This window comes from Erinaceus europaeus, chromosome 6, assembly GCF_950295315.1.
Source record: "Erinaceus europaeus chromosome 6, mEriEur2.1, whole genome shotgun sequence".
Taxonomy (NCBI): domain Eukaryota; kingdom Metazoa; phylum Chordata; class Mammalia; order Eulipotyphla; family Erinaceidae; genus Erinaceus; species Erinaceus europaeus.
The window spans coordinates 25,305,692-25,328,187 of NC_080167.1; the positions used below are offsets into that span (position 1 = coordinate 25,305,692).

General features: G+C 40.2%; 1 protein-coding gene across 3 annotated transcripts in view; it reads right to left on the minus strand.

Moving 5' to 3' along the window:
• Positions 1–22,496, minus strand: part of RYR2 (ryanodine receptor 2) — an 820,963-nt gene that overhangs the window by 224,542 nt on the left and 573,925 nt on the right. For all 3 annotated transcript variants that reach the window (XM_060191940.1, XM_060191939.1, XM_060191938.1), the window contains 7 exons: positions 13,222–13,430; positions 12,208–12,560; positions 9,644–9,758; positions 7,302–7,462; positions 5,342–5,501; positions 4,252–4,338; positions 3,152–3,378 (listed from right to left, as the gene is read on the minus strand). In XM_060191940.1, coding sequence (XP_060047923.1) covers positions 3,152–3,378; positions 4,252–4,338; positions 5,342–5,501; positions 7,302–7,462; positions 9,644–9,758; positions 12,208–12,560; positions 13,222–13,430 — 1,312 coding nt within the window. The remainder of the gene's footprint in view (positions 1–3,151; positions 3,379–4,251; positions 4,339–5,341; positions 5,502–7,301; positions 7,463–9,643; positions 9,759–12,207; positions 12,561–13,221; positions 13,431–22,496) is intronic.

Sequence of the window (22,496 nt, forward strand, 5' to 3'; positions counted from 1 at the left end):
GACAGAGCAGTGCTGCAGGCGTCTCTCTGTCTCTCTTCCTCTCTATCTCCCTTGTCTGTCTTGATTTCTGACTGTCTCTATGCAATTAATAATAATAATAAATAAATAAACTTAGCTTCCCTATAAAGACATCTGCACTTATATATGTCTTTTCCTACACTGGAGCTCCAATTGGGCTTTGCTTGAAGAAATGGTTCCCAAATTTATTTATTTACTTGTTTATTTATTCACTTTTAAAATTCATTTTATTGGGGGGAAATAATGGGTTACAGAACTCAGAAACTGAACAGGGATATAGTTTCTTATCTTCCCATGATAGGTGTTTGCAGATCACACTCACCACTTAACTGAAGTCCCTCTTCACCATCATGGACTAGATAACCAGTGCCTTCACCACCACTCAGAAGAAGAATAAATACCAAGTGATCTACTGTTTTTTTTTTGTTTCACCAGAGCAATGCACAATGCTGACTTATGGTGGTGCTGTGGATTGAATTTGGGACCTCCACTATTTCAGGCAGCAAAGTCTGTCACCCTACTACTGATGTCATTTATTCAGAATCTCCCAAATGTCAAAGCCCCTGAATGAAAGCTTTGTCCTCACCTAGACTTAAAGCACTGGTTTATTACAAAACCACAACTTAACATTACTTACCTCCCAGATTTCAACAATTTATACGTTTAAGTTTTCTAGTTGTTCACTGGTGTTGGAAATCAAACCCAGGGCCTCATACATGAAAGTCACATCTCACATCCTCAGAAAGATAGCAAACTAGGCTGGCAAGCTAGCTCACTTGGATTACTCCTACCACAAAGAAGGAAACTTTTTGGTGCTGTGTTACTTTTCCCTCTCTCTCTCTCTACCTCTATTTCTTTCCATCTAAAAAAAAAAAGTTTGCTCAGAGAAAAGTTTGCTCCCAATCCATATCAAATAATATTGCATCTGCGGATCAAAACCTGATCAACACAATGATTGCCACCTCAACATGCTTCAGCTCAGACTGTGTCCAGAGACTTCAGGTGTGGAAGCACAACCCTTCAGCTTCATTACTCAGGTGAGACCTTTCCTTTCATAGTATTCTCTAATTCTATTCCAGGTGGTTCATTCTCTAACAAAGCCCCAAAACCTAGATATACACCAGGTTCTGTGAGAGAGAGCATATGTTCACATGTATCCATAAACTAGTGCAAAATATATACCTGAAAGCAGAAGTACACTAGAGTTTGCAGTGAGTACCCCCCTAACACTTCCTCTCCACTATTCCAACCTTTGGGTCCATGATTGCTTAACAATTTGTTTGGCTTTGTATGTTAACTCTCTTTTCAGCCACCAGGTTCCAGACACCATCAAGATGCCGGCCAGGCTTCCGTGGACTGAAGACCCCACCAATGTGTCCTGGAGCTCTGCTTCCCCAGAGACCCACCCTATTGGGAAAGAGAGAGGCAGACTGGGAGTATGGACCGACCAGTCAATGTCCATGTTCAGCGGGGAAGCAATTACAGAAGCCAGACCTTCCACCTTCAGCAACCCACAACAACCCTGGGTCCATGCTCCCAGAGGGATAGAGAATGGGAAAGCTATCAGGGGAGGGGGTGGGATATGGAGAATGGGTGGTGGGAATTGTGTGGGGTTGTACCCCTCCTTCCCTATGGTTTTGTTAATCTATCCTTTCTTAAATAAAAAAAAAGATGAAAATACTTTCATAGGGGCTGGACAATGACACACCTGGTTGACTGCACATGTGACAGTGTGCAATGACCCAGGTTCAAGCCCCCAGTCCTCACCTACAGGGGGGAAGCTTCATAATTGGCAAAGCAGTGCAGCAGGTGCCTATCTTTCTCTCCTTCTCTATCTCTCCCTCCCCATTCAATTCCTTGCTGTTTCTAGCCAAACAATAAAATATTTAAAAAAAAAGAAGAAAACCAAAAATGCCTTTATGTTTCTAGTTTTTAAAAATTTTTATTTATTTCCCCTTTTGTTGCCCTTGTTGTTTTTTTATTGTTGTAGTTGTTGTTATTGATGTTGTCGTTGTTGGATAGGACAGAGAGAAATGGAGAGGGGAGGGGAAGACAGAGAGGGCAAGAGAAAGAGAGACACCTGCAGACCCACTTAACCACCTGTGAAGCGACTCCTCCTGCAAGTGGGAAGCTGGGGGCTCGAACAAGGATCCTTGCGCCAGTCCTTGCGCTTTGCGCCACCTGCACTTAACCCACTGTGCTACCGCCTGACTCCCGTTTCTAGTTTTTTTATAAATATATATTTTTAATATTTTGTTTATTTCTTATTGGATAGAGACAGAGAAACTGAGAGGGGAAGAGGAGATAGAGAGGGAGAGAGACCGAGAAATACCTGCAGCCATGCTTCACCACTTGTGAAGCTTCCCCCCTGCAGGTGGGGACCAGGGGCTCAAACCCGGGTCCTTGCACACTATAATATGAGTGCTTAACCAGTTGTGCCACCACCTGGCCCCCATTCCTAGTTTTTTAAAGGACATATTTAAGATATGACATTTAAAACAGTTCCACTAAATTTTTAAATTTTAAACGGGGAGCAATGTCTAATCACCTAGGGAGTATAATGTAAGTGATGTCTTTCATCACAAAGAAAAAAAGAGAAAAAAACTAAATCATAAAAACTACCTTCACAACACAGGTGTCCAACAGCAGATGAGTGGCTGAGAAAATTGTGGCAGGGGAGTCGTATCACAAGCAGTGAAACAGGTCTGCAGGTGTCTATCTTTCTCTCCCCCTGTTTGCCTCCCCCTCCTCCCTCCATTTCTCTCTGTCCTATCTAACAACAACAACAACAACAATAATTACAACAATAAAACACAAGGGCAACAAAAGTAAATAAGATATTTAAACTTGTAGTATGCACAATAGTGTCTCCATTACCAGAATGAATGAAAACTTTTAACATTTACTTTTTAAAAAGAGAATCAAAGAATGAGAGAGGGACCAGAGCACAGCTCAGTTCTGACATATAGTGGTATTGGGGATTGAACTGTGGACCCCTGGAGTCCTAGGCAAGTAAGTCTGGTGCATTACCCAGCCCAGACAGAAATCAACGTTCTAAATCTCATTTTGCTTCCGAATCTGTAGCCCAATACAACACCCTAGTTTAAAAGATCCCACTTGGACTATAACTGACCTGTTCTCCTCTGGGATATGAAGAGACATGAACTGTAGAGGATCCAAACACTGTACCAGCCAGCCTTGGCGTTCACTGATTCGAGAGACATCCACCTTCAAGAACTGGTTGGGCATTCTGCTCCATAGAACATGAGACAGAAACTGTACGTGGAGACGTGGGGGACACTGGGGCACTGGGTTTTTGTGCTCGCTCTTGAATAATCCTGCTGAGAGAGGCATCACATTCTAGGAGAATGGGAAAAAAGGGAAGGAATTAAGTTATGACATTTGTATAATATCTATAATTCTGCACAGGAAAGAGATAATGGTAGTAAGATACAACATATGCTAAGAAAAGTCAGTATGATATGTAATAGAAACTGGCTTGATGAGCTCTTGACATGGTGAGAGAAGAAAATATCTAAAACTCTGTGGATAGCCAGATAGGTTTGGGGATGTCTCTATTCCATATTCTCTCTAAGGCACACCAAAAATGCAAGTGCAATGAAGTATGACAAATCACACGTCCTTATTTCTTCACTAGCTTGGGCCTTCTGGAAATCTAACTAGTCTTTTGCTGATTTCAGTGCTAAACTTCCTGAAAGAAAAATCACGGGGCCCAGGTAGTAGCACACCTGGTGAAGCACACATAATACAGTGTGCAAGGACCCGGGTTCAAGCCCTTGGTCCCCACCTGCAGGGGCAAGTTTCCCTAGTGGTAAAGCAGAGCTACAGGTGATTCTCTGCCTCTCTCCCTTTCTTTCTTTCTTTTTTTTTTTTTTAAAGATTTTATTTATTTATTCAGGAGAAAGATAGAAGGAGAGAGAGAAAGAACCAGACATCACTCTGGTACATGTGTTGCTGGGGCTTGAACTTGGGATTTTATGCTTGAGAGTCCAATGCTTTAACCACTGTACCACTTCCCAGACCACACCTCTCTCTCTTTCTATTTCCCCTCCCCTCTCAATTTCTCTGTTTCTATCCAATGATAAATAAAGAAAAAGAAAAGAAAAGAAAAAGAACAATCACATGCCCATAGCCCCCATCTATCTATCTTCCAAAGAAGCAGAAAAAAGTACTATAAAATAGTCCCAATATAATACCAGGAATGATTATTACCTTTATTCTTCCCAACTCAAACTGGAAAACATTTGGACTTGTAGCTTGTGCAAAAACGGCAGGAAATAGTTTTGTACTTGGCTCAACCTGGAACAAATAAATTGAATAATATTAGTAAAGGAAGTGACGCAGAGAAAAAAAAATTTGTCACAGCACCTCAGGAACATTTTACAGAAGAGGAACATAGGCATTCCATTCTTTCTTTTCATTTAAATATCATCTCCCAACAACTATTGGAAGTACTTCATTGCATCACTCAGTACACATTTCTGGAGCAATGTGCTCTTTGTTTAGATGGGCTTATGAGGCTGTTATTATTCAGACAGAAGTACAAATATACAATTCATTCATTCATTTTTTTACATTATTTATTTATTTATTTTTCCTTTTGTTACCCATGTCTTTTTATTGTTGTCAGAGTCATTATTGTTGTTGTTATTGATGTAGTCATTGTTAGATAGGACAGAGAGAAATGGAGAGAGAAGGGGAAGACAGAGAGAGGAAGAGAAAGACAGACACCTACAGACCTGCTTCACCGCCTGTGAAGCGACTCCTCTGCAGGTGGGGAGCCCGGGCTGGAACCGGGATCCTTATACCGGTCCTTACACTTTGCGCCACTTGCGCTTAACCCGCTGCGCGACCGCCCGACTCCCAATTCATTCATTCTTATCACTATTTGGGTGGTTTTTTTTCTTATTTACTTTCTATGTCATAAAATGTGCTTTCTTCTTCTTTTTTTTAATATTTATTCCCTTTTGTTGTCCTTGTTGTTTTATTCTTGTAGTTATTATTGTTGTGATTGATGTCGTCGTTGTTAGACAGGACTAAGAGAAATGGAGAGAAGAGGGAAGACAAAGAGGGGGAGAGAAAGACAGATACCTGCAGACCTGCTTTACCACCTGTGAAGCGACTCCCCTGTAGGTGGAGAGCCGGGGGCTTGAACCCAGATCCTTAACGCCTTTCCTTGCTCTTTGCGCCACCTGAGCTTAACCCGCTGCGCTACCACCTGACTCCCCTGAAATGTGTTTACTTATAATGAGGCCAAAGGTTTTATCCCTCTAGAAACATGGCAGCATCATGGACCACGCACCTGATAGTATGTGCTGAGTTCCTTGCCATTGGCAGTGAATGTGAGTAGCCCACTGGCAGCGTCCACCACGCAGCCGATCTCCAAACCGTTATTGTTGCGCCCTTGCCCTGGGCTCATGCTCTCGCCCGCACACACCATGTAGCAGTTGCTGCGCTTGATGCTGAATTTCAAAAGAAGAAGTTTGATCTTTGTACCAGCACTGATAGAACCGAAAGCATGTATGCCTTGCAAACTAAACCTAAAGTATGCTGCGCAGGCAACAAGCTCATGCTGTAATGGGAGAGGTGCACAATGGGCCCAGTTCTGTGGTTCGGAGCAGAACTCCATTGACTTCAGTGGACAGTCTAAATCAGCTCTCACATAGGTTTTTTGAATTTCACACCTAATGGAAACAGACCAGCAACTTGGGAAGAAGTAAAACCTGACCTGCACCTTCCCTTCAAAAACTCAAACCAAACTGAACCTTATTCTGAAGTTCAAAAAAGTTTAACTAATAGTCATCCATGGTTTTAATCTCCATGCTCATATTTTTTTGTTAAAAAAAAAAAACACTTGTTCTGAGATGAGAAGCGTTTATTTCTAAGGATTATTAGAGTCCTAAGGTCAATTCTATATAAGATATTCAATGATTCAGTATATTTAAAATTTGGTTAAAGTGTTGTCTTTATAGGGATAATCCTAGATATCTGATATGTGAAACAAACAGCTAAAATAAACACAAAATCAGTGATGTAGATCACAGTCTGAGCTTTACCCTCACCAAAACCTTTTGCCAGAGATGGTTACAAAATTAACTGATTTCCATTTCTCTTCCTTCCCTTTCACTGTCACTCTCCAGTGAGCCAAACAATAGCAATAAAAATAAAGAAATAAGGCCAAGGGCAGGCAGGCAGGAGGCAAAGACCAAGAAGGCTAAGCTTAAAATCAGTTTCTGAAGCATCACAACTTGTCTGTGCTTCTCTGCATTACTTACATTACGACAACCACAGCTTTTTCCTGACTTGTTTTTACTATACCGTCAATACTGTCATCAACCAGCAGGTGTCCCATCTCTATATTTTGTGTACTATCGCCAACCTCTGAAAATCCAATGTGTCCCCTCAAGGATATTCTTGGAGATAGGGATACAGATGGGAAGCACTCTGTTGTTAAGAATTTTGCTAGGTCCACTGTCTCAAGTGGGAAGTCCACTGCAATTCAAGTGTTACAACCAGAAGGCAGGAGAGTGAGCTTCCAGTCACCAAAAATGACGGTGCAGGTAGGGAAAGAAAAGCAACACTATGGAGGCCTCTTTCTTATGAGACCTATCACAGCAGATCAGAGAGGATGCATGGGCACAGAGGGAGATGCAAATGGTTAGATCTTCTCTTGTCTTATTCTGCAAGGAAGATAGCCTTCTTCACTTTTTTGAAGGTTTGGTTTGAGCTTGGTTTGTTTTTACAAATGAAGAAAGGATGGCACAGAAAGTTCAACTGACTTACCCAAAGCCACACAGCGAGTCAATGGCAAAGCTGAGGAAAGAACCCACTGCGCCTCAGTCTGAGTTCAAAGGTGTCCATCTGATCTAAACTACCAGCCCACATTGTCTCTACATTTCTTCTCCCCACCACACAGCCAGTTCCCAAGATACATTTCCAACTAGAGGCCAAATGTTTCACATTTTCCCATCTCCACCAATATCATGTTGGTTAGTGTCACCCAAAGGAATGTATAATTATTACCCCAAAAAGAGTTGTTACTCTTATTGTGTATTTTTTTACTTTTAATATATTCCGATTTCTTGTGGGCTTACGAGGACTAAAATAGCAGTGGCATCACAAGTTTGAATACATTGTTCTATAAACAAAATATTCATCTGAGCATGGAGTCCAAAAAAATAATACCTATGTTAATCAACATTGAACTGATTATCATTCATAGAAAAAGGAAGAAAAAAAAAAGCAAACTGAGGAAAACCAACCTTTCATGTACTTTTCCTTTTTCATCTCCTAGAGTAACAGTAACTGTACGGACTCTGTCCAAGTCGAAGCCTGTATCATACTGATGGAAATCTGACGTGATCCAACCCACCCAGACATTGGCAGGTTCTTGTCCAGGAAATATTCTTACTGAGTAATAATACTGCCAAGAAAGCAAGACCAAATGTTGGCATAGTGATAAGAAATGAAAACAAAAACAACAAGCAAACTTTGGTTTGCAGTGTCTTTGAGTTGTCCAAGAATATATTCATTCGCTTAAAATAACATGACTAGGGGGCCGAGCGGTAGCTGCACCAGGTTAAGCACACATAATACTAAGTGCAAGGACCTGCGTAAGGAGCCCAGTTCCAGCCTCTGGCTCCCCAACAGCAGGGGGAGTCAACTTCACAAGTGGTGAAGCAGGCCTGCAGGTGTCTATCTTTCTCTCCCTCTGCTGTCTTCTCCTTTCTCTATTTCTCTCTGTCCTACCAACAACAACAAAAGTGGAAAAAGATGGCTGTCAAGAGCAGTGGATTCTTGGTGCCGGCACCCAACTACAGAGAGAACTCTGCAGTCAAAAAAAAAAAAAAAAAGAGAGAGAGAGAGAGTCGGTGGTAGTGCAGTGGGTTAAGCGCACATAGCGCCACTGGTTCGAGTCCCTGGCTCCCCATCTGCAGGGGAGTCGCTTCACAGGCAGTGAAGCAGGTCTGCAGGTGTCTAACTTTCTCTCCCCCTCTCTGTCTTCCTCTCCTCTCTCCATTTCTCTCTGTCCTATCTAACAACAACGACATCAATAACAACAACAATAATAACTACAACAATAAAAAAACAAGGGCAACAAAAGGGAAAATAAACAAATAAAAAATATTAAAGTTTTTTTTTAAAAGTGGCCTAATTAAAATGTTAAGGATACAAAGGTCTGGTGGTACAAAATAAGTTTGAAAACAGAGACTTTTATAATAGTGGGGAAAAGGAAAAAAGATCCCTCTGAACAAACATACCAGATAATTTGACAGTTTTTCTATATCTAAATGATTATGTGCATATGTCACATGGTGTGCATACAATATAACTTACATATAAATCAGGTAAACTTCAAATTCTTCTAGTTTAGACAAAAATGCATTAAGCTTTGTGGTGATGTTGTTGTTTTTGGCAAACTTTGCATCTATACAATTCCACTAAACTTGATGAAAAGCTTTTTTTTTTTTAAAGACATATTGAGGGGGCCAGGCAGTAGCCCAGAGGGTTAAGCACACATGGCATGAAGCACAAGGATTGGCTTAAGGATCCCGGTTCGATCCCGTGGCTATCCACCTGCGAGGGTGGGGAGGTCTCTTCACGGACTGTGAAGCAGGTCTGCAGGTGTCCATCTTTCTCTCCACTTCTCTGTTTCCCCCCTCCTCTCTTGATTTCTCTCTGTCCTATCCAACAACAATGACAACAATAAAACAACAAGGGCAACAAAAGGGAAAAAATAGCCTACAAGAGCAGTGGATTCATAGTGCAGGCAAGAAGCCTGGAGGCAAAACCAAAACAAAACCAAAAACCAAAAAAAAAAAAAAAAAGACATAATGTTAATGCAAAATAGAGACTTCTTAACATAGTGACATATTGAGAAGGAGAAAACAATAGAGAGGGAAAGACGCACCACAATACTTGTCCTATAGATGCTCTCATGCAATGGTAGAGTGGTTAAACCAAAAGTCTTCTGGCATGTCAAATTATGCATTCTGAGATAACCTAGCTCTCATCCTCCTTTGCTAGAGTTTTTATAAACATCACTCATCTCTCTGAATGTTATGTTTTCATGAACACTAATATTATATTGACACCTAAAAGTTTCTTTGAATAAAAGAAGGAGCAATGCCAGGTATCTCACTCATAGCTAGGACCTAAGAAAAAAGGAAAATACACAGTGAAACTAAGGTTAACTAGGATCTGTTACAGTAGGCCCAAGCACTCTAAAGGTTGGAGGGCACTGAAAGGGGATTGGCAAGCCAGTGTACAATGGTGGAGGAAGAAATAAATTATTGGTATGTGTGGTGTACAGACACCTATCATAGGAAGTACTATGAATGGCACCAAGTGGAAGCTCCATAAACAGTGGAGTGGTGCTGTAGTCTTACCTTCTCTCTCTTTATCTGGAAATAAAAAGGCAAAAAAAAAAAAAAAAACCCAAAAAGAAGTCTAATAAAGGATCATATACACTAGAATATATATATGTATATATATGCATTTTTCCAGATTTAGCATTGCCTTGGTGTAATTCAGTTAAATACTGTAAATCAAAACAGACTTTATAATGTATAACAATGCATAAATAGACAAAGCAGTCTCATACCGTAGATGTTTGCATTAAGTAATCAAAGTCATCTCGATCATCTGCAAGGACATCTTCAGTGAGCCTTGCTGAATGGCTTGTGCTGTAGTCTGGTTTTGTTCTTCTAAGCAAAAATCTGAAATATGTTATAGGACAAGGAAAGGGCAACATTAAAAGGTCCAAGCACTTCAAATGTATAAATATAATTGGTTTAATCAAGTAGTTCTCTATCAAGGTGGCTTTTCTTCCCAAAGGACACTTGGATCTATCTAAAAATATTTGGGTTGTTACACTAGGGGAGATTGTCACCATTATATAGTAGGTTAAGTTCAGTGATACCACGAACTATCCTATAGTGCAGACGGCAGAACCTCACAACAAATTATTATCAGTCTATCAGTTATGCTGAGGTTGAAATGCTGAATTTAGTGCAAGAAAATAAATAACTTCCTATCCATACAAACACTCTTTAAAGAAAATACTCTTTAACTTTCAAGTAAGAAGTCAACTCTTAGGAGAAAATACTTGTTTTCCCTTTTTTTTTTATTGATGTTTTGTTATTATTGCTGTTACTGATGTCATCATTGTTGGATAGGACAGAGAGAAATGGAGAGAGGAGGGGAAGACAGAAAGGGGGAGAGAACAATAGAACAGGAGAAAATACTTGTAAAGCATATGTGTGATAAGGGATTAATATCCAGGATATGTTAACAATTCTTACAACTCTACCAAAACAGCAAGGAGCCTGAACAAAAATGGGCAAAGAACTTGAACAGACATTTATTCAAATATGATGTATAATCAGTAAATATAAACGTATAAAAACTATTCAGTTTTGCTAAGCATTCAAGAAATGGCAACTAAAGCTACACTGAGATATCATTTCACATACACTGTGTCAGCTGAAATAAAAGTGGTTGACAAGGTAGGAGCAATGATCTCTTGTCCAGTGTTGGTGTGATTATAAAATGGTACAAACGATTATGGAAAACAGTATGAAATTTCCTCAGAAACAAAGCCTGAACTGCTAACAGGTCCACTTCCAGGGATATATGCAAAAGAATTAGAAATAAAATTATGAAAAGATATTTGCATACCTATATTCATAACGGAACTATTCACATAGTCAAAAGGTGGACTCAAGCCAAATACACATCAGCAGATGAAAGAAAAAACCAAAATGTTGTGTACACAGACATAAGAGAATACTAATCATCACTAAAAAGAAAGAGTACCCGAGGATAGTATACTGAGATAAGTTATCACAAAAAGACAAATACTACATGATTCTGCACCTCTAAAGTATCTACAGATACAGAGTGAAGTGGGGTCAGGAGGTGGCGCACCTGGTTGAGTGCACATGTTACAATGTGCAAGGATCCAGGTTCAAGCCCCCAGTCCCCACCTGGAGGGGGAAAGCTTTGCGAGTGGTGAAGCAGTGTGGTAGGTATCTCTCTGTCTCTCCTCCTCTCTATCACCCCCTTCCCTCTTGACTTCTCGCTGTCTCTATCCAATAAATAAAGAAAAAGAACATGGTTATTAAAAAATTTTTTAAAAACTAAACAAATATAGAGTGAAGCTAAGATTAACTAGGATCTGTTACAGTAGGTCCAAGACTCTAAAGGTTGGAGGGCACTGAAAGGGGATTGGCAAGCCAGTGCACGATGGTGGAGGAAGAAATAAATTACGGGTATGTGTGGTGTACACCTAACACAGGAAGTACTACACCTGCCACCAAGTGGAAGCTCCATAAACAGTGGAGTGCTACGATAATCTTACCTTCTTTCAAATTCATTGAAAAAAAAAAAAGTAGAATGGTAATTATCAGATAAGACAGGGTTTTTTTTGTTTGTTTTGTTTTTTAAGGAGAGCTATCTATAGAATGCAGATTTTAAATTTGTATGCTACAAAGTTTTAGAGATCTGCTTCAAAACAATGCTAATATACATTGGTTATTGAATTGTACACCTAAGGATGATGAAGATGGTAAATATTACTATGTGATTGGTCACCCCAGCAAAAAATTAATTCCTTGGGAAAGAACAGATTTGTTGTAACAAATTAGATGCCAAACAGGTTGCTTTACTACTCACTGTAAAATCCTTCTTCTTATTTATTTATTTATTTTTATTCATTTATTTATTTTGCCTCCAGGGTTATCACTGGGGCTCAGTGCCTGCACTATGAATCCACTGCTCCTGGAAGCCATTTTTTCCATTTTGTTACCCTTGCTGTTGTTGTTACTGTTATTGTTGGTACTCCTGTTGTTGTTGTTGGACAGGACAGAAAATAAATCGAGAGAGGAGGGGAGACAGAAGGGGAGAGAGAAAGATAGACACCTGAGACCTCCTCCACCGCTTGTGAAGTGACCCCCCCTGCAGGTGGGGAGCTGGGGGCTTGCACTGGGATCCTTATTCTCGTCCTTGGCTTTGCGCCGTGTGCACTTAACCCGGTGTGCTACCACCCAGACCCCTGAAATCCTTCTTCTAAATAAGAAGGGAGAGGAAAACAAATGGACACTGAGAAGACCCTGACCCTCTGTTGTAATCCTCTCCGCATAATAAGGACATAGACATAGCAGTGACCTTTGTTTCAGACGAGATGGCTTCTCCTGAGCATAGTCTTTGTGGTTATTAAACTCTGGTTTTGTAGCTTCCTTATCTTTATCGACTCGATCAGGCACCAGATGGCCATGTGCTGTCTTCATTAGGACCTCAAAGTCAGAATCTGCATCATAATCTTCCAAATCATTCTTGGGTCCGAAGAGTCCGGCACCAGGGAGCCCACCAGCTGCAGTCTTGGAGAAGACCTCTGCACATTCAATGGGCATGCTCAGGCGGTAAAACATGATATCAGTGCTGCTATGTTGAGAACCAAAGGACTTCTGAGTGATCTTCAAACATGGAGAACTATCTATGGTGCCATCTATTCTAGTCACCTAGCAAACAAAGAAGTAGTTCAAATCATAATCGTCATTGTGCATTTCCTGAGTCTTAACAATCACTAACATATACCGTGCCTTTAACAACCCCAAGTCTATATAAAGCATAATTTTGTAAATGAGATGGTTAAACACTGGGAGCATAGTGTTACAGATAAATTCAGAGTTCTGATTCTGTTTTTATATTTTATTTATTGGATAAAGACAGAGATAAAGTGATAAGGAGGGAGGGAGGGAAGGTGAGAGAGAGAGAGAGAGAGAGAGAGAGAGACACCTTCAGCTTTCCCTCTGCAGGGCATGTGGGGCTTGAACCTGGGTCCATGCATATTATAACATGTATGCTCTACCAGGTATGCCACCACTTGGCCCCACATAATTATGCTTCTAACTCACACAAAAAAATCACATTGTAATCACATATATCCACATTGTGTTGACAATGTCTATAGAAAGAGAATTATTTACTGTTATTCATTCTAAATATTATCAGCTACTTATACAGTATCTAAAGGGAAAGGCTAATCGATATTCCAGTACTATGTAATACACCAGGATTATCATGTTAAGTAAAAGTCCATAGTTGCCAAAGCAGGAATTCCTGTGCATAAAGATATTCTTGGTTTCCAGCAACATTCTGAATTTTAAAGAAAAAGCACACCTCAATATGCTCATGGTTTGATGGAACTTGGAGAAATTGAGGAAGTCTTTTGCTTAGCCACATGGTAATATCCCTGTTTGTATTAACAGCAAAAGGTTCATAGCCCTCTTGTAAGCCACAGATGGTGAAATACTTCAAGGTGCTGACATCTTTTCCAAAGTTCATCCTGCCTACTTGAGCCACTCCAAGACTACATACAGGTATGAATCCTGAAAAGAAAAAGGGAAATCAAATTCTTAGCTGTCATTAGCATGAGATTCTGTTAGTATGGAAGAACCAAAAGTAACGCTTTCTTCATTTTTCCCCCCAGCATGAGGGCTCTGGTTGCCTTTTCACTCAGAGAGAGAGAGAGAGAGAGAGAGAGAGAGAGAGAGAGAGAGAGAAAGACAGTGAGGAACAGCACAGTGCAGCACTGTAGCTCTCTCAGTGCCATCTCACCTCCCACACTGTGTAGGGTGTTGTACTGGAACCATGGACATGGCAAGGTATGTGCCTTACCAGTGAGCTATCTCTCTGGCCCAGCTCCAGCTCCGTGTGAGAAAATGACAACAATAAGAATAAGGAAACAACTGGCATTATGAAGTACAAGAACAACATTTGACTTCGGGCATGAGAATTTCCTAAATGTGGTCCCTAGATACTTTCCTTCATTTCATCTCAGACTTCTGGGGAACGAGGTTATTCCTCAGCAACCAGTAGGGTATACAACCATAGAAGACCCCTTCCATACACTGCTTGTTCAAAAAAAAAAAAGTTTATTACTGAGGAAAAGAGAGACTGAAGTGCCAAAGTGTGCTGCTTTTCCATCTAAATATATTGAAATGTACAAATACCAGAAACAGTCAGAATAGAAAGACATAATTCAAAAGGAATAAAAAAGTTTGGAAACAACTGTTTGTTTTTTCTTCATTTCTTTCCTTTTAAATTTTTTTTTTTTATCAACTATAGATAATTGCACTTTTTGTTTTCCCACTACCACCATTTTTTCCCCTCAGGGTAAATTACATCTTAGCATTGAAAATATTTAGTTAGGGGGAGAGGTGATGGGGCACCTGGTTGAGCGCACACATTATCACATCCGAGAACCTTAGCTTCAAACCCTACAGGGCAGAAGCTGCATGAGCAGTGAAGCAGTGTTACAGGTGATTCTCTTTCTCTCTCCCTCTTGAACTTCCCCTCCCTCTCAATTTCTCTCTATTCCATTAGATGAAAAAAAAAAAAAAAGAGAGAAAAACAATGGCCTCCAGGAGTGGTGGATTCATCATTAGGAAACAATCCCCAGAAATAACCCTGGTGGCAAGAAAAAAAAAAAGTCAGCATTGACAGGATAGAAGAGGAAAATATTTAAACAAATAAAAATTGGGAGTAGTTGCTAAAATCCTACTGAAACTTCTCTATCAGTAGCTTCCCTTTGGATACACTACAATTGTAGATTAATCAGAGCAATGAACATGCAGCCTAAATAAGTCAGACAAAAGTTTTAATATATCTAAATTAAATTAGATAAAAAGTACAATCAGGGAGTTGGGTGGCAGCATAGCGGGTTAAGCGCACAAGGAACAAAGCGCAAGGACCAGCATAAGGGTCCCGGTTCTAGCTCCCTACCTGTAGGGGGTCGCTTCACAAGGGGTGAAGCAGGTCTGAAGGTGTCTTTCTCTCCCGGTATCTGTCTTCCCCTCCTCTCTCCATCTCTCTCTGTCCTATCCAACAATGATGACATCAATAACAACAACACTAATAACTACAAAAATAAAAGCAAGGGCAGCCAAAGGGACTAAATAAATAAAAGTACAATCAAAAGGAGGATCAGTGAACAATGAGAGGACAAATAGTTTCTAAGCTAATGGAATGCATAGCAGGCCTTGTGAGTAGTAAGCTATTGATTAAAAAGGAGAACTACTGCCAACTGTTTATTTTAATTCTTAGCAATCAGTTATGTTTGACAAGGGGTGAGATGATATTTCTCATGAGGAAGTATTTATGTTCTCTTGGTTTCTTCAATATTTCAAACTAAAGTTCAAGTAGTAAGCACAATAAATAAGGTCAGTCTTGAAATACAGGCTCATAATGTAATAAAATTCAGGAGCCTAAAAAGCAGTGGATCCAAAGAAGAAGATAACAATTTTCTACTACTATGATTTACATTTCTTTGCTGGCTGATATTAGTGCCAGAAAAAGCAGTATGTAATCCTTAAAATGGAACGAGATAATATGAATTATATCCAGTGACTCATAGGGTCACAAGCAGTTTGGATTCATCACTGCAGAACAGTGCTACCAACCAAGAAGCAAGAACACATTCAGTTGTGCTCAGGGAAGTGTGAATGCTGTTTCAAGTTAAATCTTGAAAAGACACAGCTGTGTCTGCATCTGCGACAGCCCACAAAACAGTAGTCAAGGAAAGTTATTTTAAAGAACTATCCCCAAAGGAAACAAGGGATTAAATAAATATAATAGATATGAGAGAGCTTGATTTATAGTTACATAAATTGGCAAATATAGTGTCCTTTTGACGTAAACTAGGGGATACGAAATAGAACCATAGACCCCTCTGTGGGCCTGCATAGGACCTTGCCCTCAACGTGGATCAACAATGGTAGAGAATGTTCCATCCTCCGAAGGGAGGATGGACAATATACTCTATGCTACACCTGAGGAAGATGGGTCGATACTGGGGCAGCATGGAATGTTCCTACTTATGACCACAGAATGTGAGCTCAGATCTACAGGGATGCAGAGGTCACACAGGCTCCTAAGCTAATTATGGGCCCCAGATCACATCAAATCGATGAGGTTTACAGTCTACAATATTTATACCCTTTCCTATATTAGGGAAATAGCTTGATCCAGCTTTCTAGCCCTTTTCCCAGCCAAGACATCATCTCCCTAGACAATAACTTGGATCCACCTGAATATCAGATGTCAGGCTCAGGCAAAAAAAAAACAAAAACAAAAAACTAGTATAGTTACAGGCCCTTTGAAATATAACTAAAATATGCCTACTAGTTATCTACAAAATGGAGGATGCCCCCAACACTTCATCTGCACTATTCCAGCCTTTAGGTCCATGATTGTTCAACAATTTGCTTGGCTTTGTATGTTAACTCTCTTTTCAGCCACCAGGTTCCAGATGCTAGCAGGATGCGACCAGACATCCCCAGACAGACAACCCCACTAATGTGCCTTGGAGTATCGCTTCCCCAGAGCCCTTCCTCACTAGGGAAAGTGAGAGACAGGCTGGGAGTATGTATCGACCTGTCAATGCCCATGTTCAGTGAGGAAGCAATTACAGAAGCCAGACTTTCAACCTTCTGCATCCCATGATGATACAGGGTCCATACTCCCAGAGGGTTAAAGAATAGGAAAGGTATCAGGGGAGGGGATAGGATACGGAGTTCTGGTGGTGGGAACTGTGCGAAGTTGTACTCCTCTTATCCTATGGTTTTGTCAATGTTTTCTCTTTATAAATAAAAAAATTAAATAAAAAAGAAAGATGCCAGTTAGATTTTTTAAATGATAACAAAGTAATTTAGAAATATGCAAAAAAGAAATATAATAAACTAAAGTCAATAGAAACAATAGAATCAGATGGTATAAATATTTTTCTTCTTCTTTCTATATAGCAGGAGTTCCTGGTAGATGAAGTTACAGTTTACCCATATGTAAATATCCACATAATAGATCTCTATGTGTTTGCTACACTAATAGTTAAAATAATCTATATGCTTGAAAAATTTTTGCTTAAAAAATCCAGTAACTACTGTTGTACACTAAGAATTCAATCTTAAACTATTTATTAGGGTTATATTTAGAGTCGTAGAAAACTACTTTAAATAAATCCTTTTCCATGAGAATTTCTACTCAGCATTTAAAAATTCTGACTTACAAGCTTTATTACTGTACAAGGAAATAGTCTTAGCAAATATCATTTCTAGTAAGAAAGACAGAACTTGGCTTGTTTTTTTCTTTATTTTCGTATTGGTGATTTAATAGTGATTTACATGATTATAAGATTGCAGGTATATAGTTTCATACCACATCCACCACCAAAGTTCTATGTCCTCACAACCACCTTCCCTGTGAGAACTACCATACTTGTCCCAAATTCTTGGAGACAGGTTGGTACTGTTTATTTTCTTCACACGTTCATGTAACATGTTTGTTTTTTAAATAGATTATTAAAATTATTTCTGAAAGAAACAAGGAGACATTGAGAGGGAAGAAGGTGGCTAGGAGAAAGACACATACAACACTGCTTCACAACTTGAGAAGATCCCCCTCAACTTCCCCCTGCATGGCAAGTGAAGACCGGGGGTCCACGTGCATGTACTGTGTGCAATATACTTGATGTGCCACCACCTGGCCCTTACTCATGATTTATTTTTAAAGGTGAAAAATACCAGAAGGTATTCTTTTTTGTTTTTTGTTTTTTCCTTCAGGGATATCTCTGGGGCTCAGTTCCTACACTATGAATCCACTGCTCCTGGAGGCTATGTTTTCCTTTTGTTGCCCTTGTTGTTTATCGTTGTTATTATTATTGTTGTTGTTGTCACTGAGGTCATTGTTGTTGGACAGGACAGAGAGAAATGGAGAGAGGAGGGGAAGAAAGAAAGGGGGGAGAGAGACATCTGCAGACCTGTTTCACCTCTTGTGAAGCAACACCTCCTGCAAGTGAGGAGCTGGGGACTCGAACTGGGATCCTTAAGCTGATCCTTGTGTTCTGCACCATGTGCATTTAACCTGCTGCACTACCGCCTGACCCTCCAGAAGGTATTCTTATCAGATAAATTCCATTGTAGCAGGATTTTTCAATATGTTTTATTGTCTCTTGTTAAGTCTTTCAACTTTAGAGTTTTTCTTTAACTAACTAGTATTTTATTTATTATTTTTTAAAGTAAAATCCTAGGGCGGGGTAGATAGCACAATGGTTATGCAAAGAACTCTCTTGCCTGAGGTTCAGGTTCAATCCCTCACACCACCATAAACCAGAGCTGAGCGGTGCTCTAGTTAAAAAAAAAAAAGTAAAATCCTTTGTAAAAATAAACTAATAATTTAATAAAATGGGATACACTGATATCTTTCTTAAAAAGACATGTGAGTTATGTGGACAGTACCATGAGCATGCTCAGATTACTGCTGATCAAGTACTCATTGTTAGTGTATAATGAGTTTGGTAACAGAAATTCTGCTAATAAAATTAAACTATTGAACAGAGAAGATAGCATAATGGCTATACAAAAACACTTTCATGTGTGAAGCTACAAAGTCTTAGGCTTAATCTCCCATACCAGCAGAGCTAAGCAATGCTCTAGTCTCTTTCTCTGTCTATATTTATCTTCGTACCTCTCTCTGTCATTAAAATTGGGCGAGGATAGACAGCATAACGGCTATGCAAAGAGACTCTCATGCGTGAGACTCTGAAGTCCCAGGTTCAGTCCCCCATACCACCATAAGCCAGAGATGAGCATTGCTCTGGTAAAAATAAATAAAATAAATAAATAAGTAAGTAAATAGTACATTTAAAAACATTATTTAAAAATCAAACTACCATTTCAGCCACCATGATGTTATGCTGCCATGATTTCATTCTGAACTCCCTGAGCAGAGGACCTCACCTTTCCAGAGCCCTAGCCTACTACAGAAAGATAGAAACAGGCCGGGGGTCATCTGTCAACATCCATGTCCAGTGGAGAAGCAATTACAGGAGCCAGAACTCCCACTTTCTGCACCCCATAAAGAATTTTGGTTGATACTCCCAGAGGGTTAAATATTAGGGGAAGATGACCAGACGACTTTGAACTTCAATTCCATCAGGATCAAGAGAGAGAAAAGGAAAAAAACAAACAAACAAAAACAAAGGGAAGGACACTCAGAAATAGGAGGTGTGGCTTAGAAAGGAAGAGAAGGCAGGACCTTAGAAAAATGGGCAAATGGGAGTTGGGTGGTAGTGCAGCAGGTTAAGCGCACATGGCGCAAAGTGCAAGGACGGGCGTAAGTATCGCGGCTCGAGCCCCCCCTGCAGGGGAGTCGTTTCACAGGTGGTGAAGTAGGTCTGCAGGTGTCTATATTTCTCTCCCCCTCTCTTTCTTGCCCTCCTCTCTCCATTTCTCTCTGTCCTACCCAACAACAACAATGACAACTATAATAACTACAACAATAAAACAAGGGCAACAAAAAGGAATAAATAAATGAAAATAATAAAAAATAAATAAATAAGAAAGAAAAATGGGCAAATATATATAAATACAGATAGTTACAGAAATAATAACCCCCATCTGTGATCTTGGGAGAACAATGTGGTTTCCAGTGGAGGGAATGAGGATACGGAACTCTGGTAATGGTAAAGGTGTGGAATTATATCCCTGCTATCTTATAATTTTGTAAATCAATATTAAATCACTAATAAAAAATTAAACTATGTAAGAATCCAAAGGTTCCCACTAGGGCCCCAGATGATGGGGTGGTCTGGTAGTGACCAGAAGAACCATCACTAAAGTATGCCAGTCTTTTGCCCTTATCCAGCTTTTGTAGTTCTTCCTTTGTCTGACAAGATGATAGGCCTCTAACAGATCCCTCTCTCCATTGTCACTGGTCATCTCCATCAGGAACAGCACAGTGGACCCTCTTGTGGGCCTCTACAGGACCTTGCCCTCAATGTGGATCATCAATGCTAGGTAGGGACTGCCTCACTCTCCCAAGGGTCAACATACTGTGCCACTGGAGGAAGACAGGTCCTGCAGTAAATGTGGCCTATAATGTTCCTACCTATGACCAGAAAATGTGAGCTCAGACCTACAGGGATGTAGAGGTTACACAGGCTCCTGTTTTTATATGGGCCCCAGAGCAAATTGATGGGATTTACAGTTAACAATATTCATACACTTTCCCCATATTTGGGAGCTACTCTCTGCCCAGATCAAGCTTTCTAGTCCTAGTTCCAACTCTGACACCATCTCCCCAGACAATAGCTGTGGTCCACCTGCATGTGAGTTCTCAGGCTCAGGAAACAATTAGTAAAGTCATGGACCCCTTGGAATATACCTAAAATAGACCTACTAGCTTTTTCCAAAATGGAGACTTCAAAGCTCATCTGCTATATTCCTACCTTTAGGTTCTTGATTACTAAACAATATGTTCTGCTTTATATCTTAATGCTTTTTTCAGATACTAAATTGAAGATGCTATGCTGATGTTAACCTGACTTCCCTGGGCAGACGAAGTCACTAATGTACCCTGGAACCCCACCTCTCCAGAGCTCTGCCCCAATAGGGAAAGATAGAAATGGGCTGGGAGTATGGATTGACCTGCCAGTGCTCATATCCAGCAGAGAAACAATTACAGGAGCCAGACCTTCTACTTTCTGCACCCCATAATGATCCTGGGTCCGTGCTCCCAGAGAGATAAAGAATAGGAAAGCATCTAATGGAGGGGATGGGATACAGAACTCAGGTGATGGGAATTATGTGGAATTGTACCCTTCTTATCCTATGTTCTTGTTGATCATTATTAAATCAATAAGTAAATTTAAACTATCTCATACTTTAGAGCAAGTTAGTGATAAGAGTTAAGAAACCTTCAACCATTCATTTCATTATCCAATATTTACTGAGTTGTCCAAAAGCTACACTCAGCAATAATTGTCAACCATTCCTAGTGAGGTAGGAATCGTTTTCCAGGGGCCCGGCAGTAGCACAGTAATTACACATGGCGCGAAGAAAGCACAAGGACCAGGGCAAGGATCCCGGTTCGAGCTCCAGCTCCCCACCTGTAGGGGGTGTCACTTAACAAATGGTGAAGCAGGTCTGCAGGTGTCTATCTAGGACAGGTGCAAAGCACAAGGACAGGCATAAGGATCCAGATTTGAGCCCCCAGCTTCCCCACCTGCAGGGGGGCTGCTTCACAAGTGGTGAAGTAGGTCTACGTGTCTTTCTTAATAGGTTGCTTGGGGGAGTCGGGCTGTAGCACAGCGGGTTAAGCGCAGGTGGCACAAAGCACAAGGACCGGCATAAGGATCCCGGTTCGAGCCCCGGCTCCCCACAGGCGGGAGAGTCGCTTCACAGGCGGTGAAGCAGGTCTATAGGTGTCTATCTTTCTCTCCTCCTCTCTGACTTCCCCTCCTCTCTCCATTTCTCTCTGTCCTATCCAACAATGACAACAACAATAATAACTACAACAATAAAAACAACAAGGGCAACAAAGGGAATAAATAAATAAAATAAATTTAAAAAAATAGGTTGCTTGGGTCAAGGCCAGAGAACCACCTTGTTCGTAAATCTCTTAAAACAGTAGCTGCAACTTTTAGCTATACTGCTTCCTCCAGAAAGAGGCAGAAAGCATCAGCAAAATTCAACTTTTTCTAACCGAAGAGTCTCCCTGCTCCAGAGCAGGAGGGTGTATGATGATCATGCAAGTTCAGCAAAGGAACTGGCACTCATAATGATGGAAGAGTGGGGGTATGGGTGAAATGAAGGTGAGAAATCTGTAGCTGGAAGTAAAATGAAAAAAATGGGAGAGCAGATCACAAGCCTACCAGCTTCTTCTAAGAACATATGGTTTCAGGCTTTGTAATTTCTCTACATTTATAACCCAAATCAAATGGCAAAAGCAAATAAATATAGCTGATACTGAGTGAAATATAAACATAAATCTGAATTACTTCAACTGAACAGAAGGAAGAGTCACACTCCTACCCTATATGCTGGATGTTATATAAAGACTTGCCCAGTTATTATTTTCAAATACTCTGAAGAGGTAGTTTAGGTTAAATGACAGAACAAAAGTGAAGCCATAGTCCAACATGATTCAGCTCTGTCTAAGAAGATGAAGAAGGACTAGGTCTGCACATGTGCAGAGCAAAGGTCATGTGAGCACAAAGTAAGAAAGCAACCATTTGCAAGCCAAAGAGAGACTCTGGAAGACACCAAAACATGCCGACATCTTAATCTTGACTTCCCATCTCCTGAGCTATGAGAAATAAACTTACATTGTTTAAACCAGTCAGTCTACCATAATTTGTAATGGCAGCCTTAGCAAACGAATTCATTGCCCCCTCTACACTTAAGCCACTATCAATCTAGTACCACTCTTCATTTACTCACATAGACAGAATCTTGTGTTACTAAGAGTTTGAAGAACTAATTACATCCTCGATTTAATACAAGGAAGAAAGTCATTTAAAATGATGCCATATGGTGAATGGATTATTTTATCTATTGATTACTTGCCTTTTGAAAAAATAAAAATAAATAAAAATATAGAACTGTCAGTCTGCACTG